Consider the following 10,392-nt stretch of genomic DNA (forward strand, 5'->3'; position numbering starts at 1 on the left):
AAGTTATATCTAAATCATTCAAAATTATTATTTTTTATAAATAAGCATTGTTAAAAGCCAGACACTTTAGTCTTTAAAAACCATTTACTATGCAGTTACCTTTAATTTGGAGTAGAAACAGGGGGAGTGACTTGCGACACTGCATCAGAGGTGTGTCACTTTACTCACAGCTGATTGGTCCAATTTCAGATTGAGATCTCTAATCCAGAACATAACCTGCCCCAGAGCAGGTTAGCTCTGGAGCGTAAGTTACTATGGTGATGAACACAGCTAAAAGCCAAACCACTTTAATGGTACCTAAAACCCAGGATTGGCACAAACTAAGCTTAAACAAATCTGGCTAGCCAGCTAAACCAGCTTCATGGTACAGGACCCTGGTGCACACCACTGAAGAGTAAACACTGAACAATCACAGCCACCTTCACCCGTTGATGTTCCCTCTTAACACTTTCGGTGTGGTCTGTGCCACTCCCGGCGCCAGGACAAAGGGGGGTATTATTTGACGTTAAAAAAATATTATCAATAAATTAATGATTAGAAATACTATATATTTTTAACAATGTTAGCCTGGAATGAGAAGAGATGTAGGTGTTAAAGATGTTGTTTTATTGTTGTTGTTGTTGTTGTTGTTGTTGTTGTTAAAATAAGTAGGCTAGCCTAGAAAACAGCGCGTCGGTTATGCCTGATGCGATATCAATTATTGCAGCCGGGGAAATTCAAATATTAATTTAACTCTACTTCAAACTTTTTTGAATTTTTTGCAGTGCGTTTCTTCATTTGCATGTGTTGTGAGTATTTGTAAGATATTTAATCTCAGAAGTAAGCTTTTTTTTTCTCCCAAAATGCAACAGAGGTTAGTTACAAAGTGTTTTCCTTTGAGTCACAATTTTATATTTAAAATTAATTTACAAAAAATATAAATGAAAAAAATGCATATTAATCCTTAAATAACTGAAAATTTGGAGTACTTAAAAATCGTAGTTCCTTAAATTATATTTTATTAACCTCCTTAAGTTTAACTAATTAGCTCATTATCAGGTAAAATAAAGACAGAATCAGCTTATGCAGTCACTAAATTACAGCCAGATGTTTTAAAGGTTGTAGAGAGGGAAGACAAGACTCAAGAATGATACATTAAAAAATATATTCACTATCTATCTACCTTTTGTGTTTATTGCATTGCATATTGTGTGTTTAGGGATGACAGATTAATAAGCAGATATGATTTATGATTGGATACAACTGATACTTTGCGTTAAAAATGTCTCTCCTCTTGATTTTGTCCTATCAGTGTGGGTCTCCTGAAAAAAACAGCGAAGACCACTGTATCAAACAGACGAGTTACTGGAGCTCAAACTGCTCCAGAAGTTAATGCTGGTTCTGATAGAAAGGTGTCAGAATACACAGAGCAGCTCAGTTTGTTGTGTATGGAGCTGCATAGCTGCTGCAAATAATTTCCAAGTACGAAAACGTGCAAAATAGCAGGGTGTTCAAATACTTATTTTCCACACATATACTGTTGTGTGTGTGTGTGTGTGTGTGTGTGTGTGTGTGTGTGTGTGTGTGTGTGTGTGTGTGTGTGTGTGTGTGTGTGTGTGTGTGTGTGTTGCTTACCAGTCTCTCTCTAACTCTTTTAAAGTTCATAGACTCATAAACAACATAGACAGTTCATAGACAATATTTCAGCTTGAATTGTGTGAACCAAATATCAGGTTCTCAAAGGTTAAAATAATAATTTTGGTACTTTTATAGTTGCATCTTAGTTAAATTTAACTGTTAAGAAAATGTTTATATCTCCTATTACTAATTTCCTGTCTAAGCTGTTTCGTCTTAAAGGCATGCATCATGACTCAATTTAAATCACCTCCACATACTCCCCATCCAATTTTTGCAAAGGGATATTTAGTTTTAATTCATTTTAATTTCGATATTTGCGAAAAACGTTTCATTAAGCTGCCTATTATTGGTGGCATATGAATTCACAAAAGTGTAATGAATTTGATCAACGTTAACATCCAATATTACCATTCTTCATAAACTTGAAGAGCCTTGAAATTTCCTTTCAGTAAGCTATAGCGACCCCTGCAGATCTAGAGCTGAAATGTGAGAACCATATTTTTTTATTTTTTTAATGTAAGAACCATATGTAATTTCAAAAAGATGGTATACTTTTTCAGGTTTGAATCCTAAGTGTAGATGGTGCAGATCCATACACACACAACCCATTGCGCGTTTGACTCGGATTACAACTACAAACACGAATAAAAAGTGCTTAAAAACTACAAACATGGCGAATGCGCGAGTCCGACGGTTACGTGCATATCTATGGTTACGTGGCTGTATCCCTTCCCTTCCAGCCCCAACAAAAAGGTCTGAGTGGTTAACAATCAGTAGCTATCTAACATAACAAACATGTATGTATTCAATGTTATCCACATTATATTTCATCTGCAAAATTATTGTACACTTTTATAAAGATGGTTATTAACTTTTAAACACGAGAGTCAGTCTCTGCGCCTGTTCCTCATGACACACTTCCGGGTTGGCCGAGCTGACTGGTTCGCGTTTTTGCACGAACGTGCACAATCTACAGGGTGAGTCGGATTTCTGTTATTTTAACTACAAAAAAAGTACTATCTGAAGGTGTACAAGGCCGCTCTGTTACTCAGGCCATCGCAAAGCCTATATAAACAGTACGTTTTTAACAATTTACGTGATGATTTATGATTAAAGCAGAACTGTCATGATGCATTCACGATGATTTTACTGAAACATAAACATTGCGGTTCAAAATTCAGGTACAAATTCGCAGTGCACTGTCGTAGACATCCAAATAACATGTCATGAATTTATTCTTTATGATTTGTGAATTCAGATGACGGTCCGAAATCAGTTCATAATTAAAGGTTATGTGTAAATAAACACGCAGTCAAAATCAAATTGGGATTTGTAAAATATTTCACATACAGTTTTGGTTACTTAATCCCTTTTCATTTAATTTGTGTAATCTTTCACTGTACAGTTTTTGTCAGGTAACCCTTTCCTGAATCCTTAACTTCACTATTCGGATTTGTGAACGTTTTTACAGTACTAATCTGGTCAGACTATATGTCTGTTTTACTGGATTCTAGAACTTATAATAATAAGTGAAAGATTATATGTGCAAATATATTCTGTGCATGTGTTTTCTGCAAACTGTCCTTCTGCAAGCATGAAAAAGGGAACTGGTGTTATCATTTAACTGCAGGGCAAGCTGTTCCTGGTGTTCGACCGTTTGATTCCTATCATATTGTTGCCATATATGGAGTTATCTTTCTGTTCATATGAAGGGTGCGCCCAGGGGTGTAGCACCAAAATTTGGGTGTAGCACCACCATCTTGCTGGGCCCCCGTACCATGTATCTGTATGTATAGAAAACTGACTTCTAAGGCCCCCCCCCCGGTTACTCAGTACCCTTTATCCCCCCAGTCCCACGCCCCTGGGTGCGCCCTTATTCAAGGGTGTGAATCTACTGTATAAATATCACTGTCTTCCTGCTGTATCTCGAAGAGCTGCATTCTGAATAAACCATATTGACTTCATTCGTGTGGTTCATTGACTTGCACTCTCCCAGGATCCTGAAGCTGTGACTGATTGCTGAGCAGAGACTGAGACACACAAAGACACGGGAATAAATTCCTACAGTGTTTTGGGGGCTCGTCCGGGATACAACCAGACAGGTAAGAGATAAAATTGATTCACTACCTGTTCTGGTTGTATCTTAAACCTAAGGGAAAATTTGTATTATTAATTTCGCACGTAAAAGTATACATAGATTGATTGAACTGTGTGTGTCAGTATCTGGCCGGATAATCTTTGAAAATGGGGCAAACATATCCAAAACCAGAACCAAGTGAAACTCCTAAAGCATGGATGGAAAGATGTAGTTGGGGATATTATACAAATCCATATTTGGATAATTTAGCCGGCTGGACAGAGGGTACACAATGGCGTAGTTATCCCAGGGAAGGAACTTTCGACCCGGGATTCCTTCGTAGTGCGTTTGATCTAATCTATGGGCGACAGGGGGACCCAAATTGGGATTATGATTATATGAAAGGGGGATATGACGGGATATACTTTTCCTCAAATTAATCTGCAATGAAACAAATTTCATGGCATTGAATTATATATTGTACTTGTAGAATTGCTCACCATGGTTTATAAAGAAGAACAGGAAGAGAAGAAAAGGAGGACGACACTGAAAAAGAATTCAGGACGCAAGGCTCATTACTGCTCAAAGTGTGGGATGAGCTTCAGTGTGAAAACGCGGTTCACGCGTCACATGCGCATTCACACCGGAGACAAACCATACAACTGTCCTCACTGTGACATGTGCTTCAGATCACAAGAGAATCTGTCCGAACATGCACGCAAACACACCGACGACAGACCATATCACTGCTCTATATGCGGCAAGGGCTTTGTAAGACCAGGACGACTTAAAATCCACAGAAGAATCCACACTGGAGAAAAGCCACATCACTGCGCTCAGTGTGAGAAGAGCTTCAAGAGCACAGAGGAGCTGCAGAGCCACGCACGCGCACACACGGCAGAAAGGAATCACCACTGCTCTCAGTGCGAAAGGAGCTTCAGAAGAAGCGGTCAGCTGGTCAGACACATGCAGATACACACCGGAGAAAAGCCTCATAGATGTACACAGTGTGAGAAACGCTACTCGCGGGCAGAACACCTCAGGGACCATCAGATCCGAGCTCACTAAAACGACACACAAATCCAGTGAGAAACTGTGTGCGTGTGAGCCACTCACAAATCACAAATAGTGAAGTTAAGCACTCAGTGAAGGGTTAACTCCTTATAACTGTGCTGTGAAACCTTTACAGATCCCAATAGGAAAGTTCAGCACTCATGGAAGGGTTAAAGGGAAATTTCACCCAAAAATGAAAATTCTGTGATCATTTACTCGCCCTCAAGTTGTTCCAATCCTGTACGAGTGTCTTTGTTCTGCTGAACACAAAAAAATATATATTTTGAAGAATGTTTGTAACAAAGCAGAGAGAACAACCATTCACTACCATAGTATTTTTCCCCCTACCAAGATAGCGAATGGTTGTTCTCTCTGCTTTGCTACAAACATTCTTCCAAATATCTTCTTTTGTGTTCAGCAGAAGAAAGAAACTCAGAGAGTGAGTAAATGATCACAGAATTTTCATTTTTGGGTGAACTATCCCTTTAACTGTTCTTAAAACATATTTTTGTATGGGGATGCAAACTGTTCACTAGCACACTCATTTCTATTTCCTGTTTTTCACAGATGTCAGATTGGCAAAGCTTAAATGAGGATGTGGGTGAAGAGTGGTGGGAGTTGGCATACAAGTTGTTTCTTGAAAGCGATCCAAAAGCGATGATTCTGACTCATTCTGAATTATACATGAAGGCAGATAAATGGAACGATTATGGATTCCGCTACGACACTCTTGTTCCTCCTAGTGGGACATTCCGTGATGTTTCTAAAAAGGCCATTTTGGTGGTGATTTCAAGAGCAAGGAGAATGAATTGGCAAGATTGGAAGAATCTAGATAAGGCATATTCTGAATCGGATGTACAAGATCTGGACGAAAATGACAAGAAACTTATAAACTGTGTTATTGATCTGATCTATAAAGAGGACGGAAGCCCACGACCGTTTAATAAATAGACTGAACACTATTGAGCTATCTGCTAGAAGCTGTATTTTTCTTTATAACATATTAAATATGTATATTTATTTCACAAAAACGCATTGCTTCGCTTCTGAAGGCCTTTATTAACCCACAGAGCCTATTGGAGCACTTTTATAATGGATGGATGCACTTTTTTGTGCTTCACATTTTGGCCTCCCATTAACTGCCATTATAGAGCAGGACATTTTTATATATTACTCCAATTGTATTCGACTGAAAGATGTCATACACACACCTAGGATGGCTTGAGTGAATAAATCATGGGGTCATTTTCATATTTGGGTTACTATCCCTTTATCATTTTTTTCATTTGCATCCATAGACTAATCAAGACTAAGAGGTGTAGATCTTGTAAGGTGTAAGGTCTTGATTTTTTTGTTATCTGCGAATATATACAGCAAATAATGACCAGTATTGTGCCTATTTCATAAATATATTTTATAAACCGTTATTAGGAAGACAAATACTGTTAAAGAGTATGAATAAAACTACTTCTTTGGACTAACCAGTCTTTCTGTGTGGTTTCAGATTATATACAACATGTTCATGTCCATTTCTGCATTGATTAGAGCTGCACCCATAATCCTAGTTGTCTGTATTTTTAGGAGCTGGATGGTGACGTGGTGCCCTGTATGATCTCACGAATCTTGTCTGTATCAGTTCGCAGGGCTGCGTTTCGTGGGTCGATTTCAAGAGCCGCTTGGTAGTCCAGAAGACCTAAAAACAATATTAGATTTAATAGTGAAATACTTTATAGATGCTACAACTCCACTTCAGGAGTTTCCCATGCAGCAATTAAGATTGTATTAATCCTGAGTTTGAATTACATTCAATTGAATTTGAATTAAAATCATTAACATGAATTGAAAACATAACTAGGATATGGGCAATTGCCAGGGAACCGCTTCAATTTGTTGAAGTTTTATTCTGATACCTGAAAACTGATGGACATTTTGTTCTGCTGTATGGCATAATAAATGATCTATGTGCTGATTGCTTTTGACATTATTGAACTTTGAACAGCAATGTGTATACATATCATAATCAACATAGGCCAAATTTTAAATTCAGATTTTTTTTCCAATCATAAAGAGAGCATCAGATATTTTTATATTAGCTGCTTAAAGTGATTCAAAGACTTTAAATATAGGAATACGGTGCACTCCGATTACTTGCCCAATATGGTGAATAAGCCCCGTCAGATTTGTCAGATTTGATTAGTAATTTCAAATATGAAATATAATAGTAAGCTTGGCGAACAGACGAGAGGCGTTTTAAAGATGGCCACCGAGTGAAATGACTTTTAAAGTTATTCAGTGCATAGATAGATTTCTCACACACATTTACATAGGTAACTGTTTGTTTCTGACTGCAGAGATTGATCTGTTTTGCATGAAAGCAGAATATGATCCGTACCTGCCACATAGAGCTGGCACTCACAGAACGCTGTTCCTCGCCTTTTAGTAAAGCAGTGGTATTCTGATGCTTTTGATTGGTTCTCTTACTTTAATTTTTACATCAAGCCACATTGCCTCTGAAAGCTTTAGGCTATAACCTAAGATTTGCCACCATGGCAAGTGATAAAAATGCGTTTCAGTGCTGGAAAAGTAATCAAATTTAATCAGTTATATTACTGTAACAAAGTAATTGAAATAGTTACATTAGGCTACTTATTACATTTTAAATACATTTAAAAACATTACAATAACTTGTAATCTGTAAGCAATTACATTTCCAACATTAATAATAAGTATGTCTCTGTTATGAAATAATGAAAGCTCTCCTACCAATGTTTGTAAAGAGCTGCTCCCATAATAACTCGCTTTTTTTCTGCAGAGTGGAAACCGCTAGCCTAGAAATCTAGAAATGATCCTGCCCTTTGGATTGAGCTGTCAATGGTGAGTTTCCAGACCAAACATCTTGATGTGGGTCTGGCTTGTCAGGCTAGGAAACTGCAACACCGTTTCCAATCCTAGCTTGACTTTTCTCCTCGCTTATTGGCCCAAATCAGAAAACTGAACAGAAACAGGGGGAAAGTCACCTGCACAACACACACATGAATCGACTACATGATATCTTCATGAGTTTCTAGTTACACATTCGACTATTGTGTGTTAAAGTTGCACATTTTATTAAATGTTGACCTTCTGATACTCATCCGTGCAGATGACATGGACTTTGTGGTCTTCACTCCTTTTAAAGGGATGCTGATGTACTGTATTTATAAGTTGGCCACATTCTGGCCTCAGTTCAGTTAAAGGTAGGGTAGGTAGGAATGATCTAAAACACTTTTATCCAAATTTGTTTAAACTTTCTTTATATGTCAATACATAATTAAAATGTAAGTACTCTGAAAAAGAGAGTATAAAAATCGAGTGACTCTAGACTTTTTTATCTGCAATAAACACCGCTTATTTTCGTTCGGGACGAAACAAGTGATTGGCTTGGGCGACTGTCACTCTCTCGCTTCCATGGCAACCACCGCTTTCGCTACAGGGTCCGCCCACACATGCGCACACCCCTAGGAAGAGCAAAAGCATTCAAAATGCACCGGGTTTTGCAGTCAGCGAAGGCAAACAATGCAAAAAAAGGAAGACAGTAGGCCTACATGTAAAGGCAATTCACAAGAAGTCTTTGGATAAACAAAGAAATCAAACGCGAGTAAATATCGGCGTGGCTTTTCAACGATGTCGAGAACTGAAAAACGACTCATTGCTGGTTGTATTTCTGCTGGACAGGTAATCTTTCATTTTGATTATACATTTTTTTAGTTTATGTTTTCATGAAGCATGTATCACTAGCACATGTAGCTGCCTAATATAGCATAACATTACTTAGCATAAAGTTACAATATTATACACTTAGCCATTAGTAGAGATGATAAATACTCAATATGCTTAGCTCAAGTTGATCGCTGTCGTGTTGAATTGCGCAAAATTCAACTTTAGATAACAAAATGCCTGTGTAAAAGCTAGTACACCACATCCAGGAACATTTTTTAGAACTAAGTTAGCTTTAGATAGTGCTAATCAACAATGCTTTCATCATGGAAACTCTTACATGCAAAACACAGTATATGTTATGAGTCTTATACGAAATTCATCTTCATCACAGTATAACTGATGTTTTTAGAAAAAAATATGTCAATGCTACCCATTTTTAGCTTTGCCTTATAAATATAATTAGCTTGTTACCGAATTAAACAAAAATATATTTTAAACTTTACCAGTATCGGTATTCTAGCTTGATAGTGAGTACTAAAAGACATCTTATTTGTTTATATTCATACTGATAAAGTTAGATAAAGTTTTTTATTACATGTGATTGTGACATGATGTGACTACATACACACCACTCCTCTAAGGTAAATAATGCATCTTCCAGCTGATTGGTCGGTGAGGCGCGTTCATGTATTTTAGGGGCGTGGCTTTGGAAAGAGCCCAGAAGGGAGAAGGTGGAGTGAATGGAGATAATGAGAGAGTCGTGAGAGGTCTACAGACACTCAAATTTTATACTTTCTTTTTTAGAGTACTTACATTTTAATTATGTATTGATATATAAAGAACATTTAAACAAATTTGAAAAAAAAATGTTTAACCAATTCTTACCTACCCTACCTTTAATAGCCAATAGAGCTGGTTAACATATCTCAGATTATATCACTGCAATCTATCTGTGAGTGTGTATGGTTTGACCGAACTGATGCATAACACTTATTACAGTAAACGGTCTGCACTGGGCAGAATTACTCATACTTTTATAGGACGTGTGCTGAGGGACATCCGGATTGGTCGAGCTGCTTCGTTATTTGCATGGGCGTCTACACTGAAAGCCAAATTGCCACAGCTCGTAAACCTTTGAAGTCGTCCAGTGTCTGTTCTTTCTTGACTGAAAGTGTCACAGGAGCTGCGACCGCTCTGTATCAACTTTTACAGGAAAACACAGGACATCACAAAGCCTAAAAACGGTAAGTTTTAATAATGTGCATGATCATTTATGATTGAAGCATAACTAGCTCAGTATTATATATTATATGATACATTCACAATGATATGACTGAGTATAAAAAATATCACCCATACGAAGGGTGTATATTTACATACCTCAATGCATTTAATCAGGGGTGGTAAGTAATCAAGTAAAAATACTTTGATACTTTACTTAAGTATTTTTTTTCGGGGATCTGTACTTTACTTGAGTATATTTTATTTGCATCTACTTTTACTCTTACTCCACTACAATATTAAAGGCAAAGATTACTTTTTACTCCAATACATTTCCCCATGCCCGCATACTTAAATATTAAGTATTTATTACACATGATTTCCAAACCGGTGTGGTCGGTCATGGATGATCCAGTCGGGTATAGACTTGGAAAAGCTGACAAGTCAGGTTTGCCACACTAACGTTAGCTCAGTGTGTCCCCAACTTTTTTATTTTGCGGCACACTATTTACTATGAAAACATCGGTAACATTTTACAATACAGGTGCACTATTATAATTCATGCCTAACTAATGCACAGATAATCATGAGTTAATGTATTACTAATGAAGAACTAAACCATTTATTAATGATTACTGCATCAGCAACTAATGAACATTATATATGATTAATAGATTAAGTAATATATGAATTGCTATTGACATCACTAATTCCCTAAAAACATA

General features: G+C 37.2%; 1 protein-coding gene across 3 annotated transcripts; it reads left to right on the forward strand.

Moving 5' to 3' along the window:
* Nucleotides 1-2,343: 2,343 nt before the first annotated feature.
* zgc:101562 (C2H2-type zinc finger protein) lies at nucleotides 2,344-6,045 on the forward strand. Of its 3 annotated transcripts, none has more exons than XM_067419873.1 (4): nucleotides 2,345-2,594; nucleotides 3,614-3,719; nucleotides 4,185-4,789; nucleotides 5,315-6,045. In XM_067419873.1, the coding sequence occupies exon 3, from the start codon at nucleotides 4,196-4,198 to the stop codon at nucleotides 4,760-4,762; it is 567 nt and encodes a 188-aa protein (XP_067275974.1). In that variant the 5' UTR covers nucleotides 2,345-2,594; nucleotides 3,614-3,719; nucleotides 4,185-4,195; the 3' UTR covers nucleotides 4,763-4,789; nucleotides 5,315-6,045. The 3 variants fall into 3 exon arrangements, with proteins under 3 accessions (XP_067275976.1, XP_067275974.1, XP_067275975.1); XM_067419874.1 differs by having other exon boundaries at nucleotides 4,185-4,779; XM_067419875.1 differs by lacking the exon at nucleotides 3,614-3,719 and having other exon boundaries at nucleotides 2,344-2,594; nucleotides 4,185-6,045.
* The last annotated feature ends 4,347 nt before the right edge of the window (nucleotides 6,046-10,392 follow it).

This window comes from Pseudorasbora parva, chromosome 16 (genome assembly GCF_024679245.1).
Source record: "Pseudorasbora parva isolate DD20220531a chromosome 16, ASM2467924v1, whole genome shotgun sequence".
In the NCBI taxonomy this organism is placed as follows: domain Eukaryota; kingdom Metazoa; phylum Chordata; class Actinopteri; order Cypriniformes; family Gobionidae; genus Pseudorasbora; species Pseudorasbora parva.

Coding starts and splice junctions, on each gene's coding strand:
- zgc:101562 (XM_067419875.1), top strand. CDS start 4,196: ATGGTTTATAAAGAAGAACAGGAAGAGAAGAAAAGGAGGACGACACTG.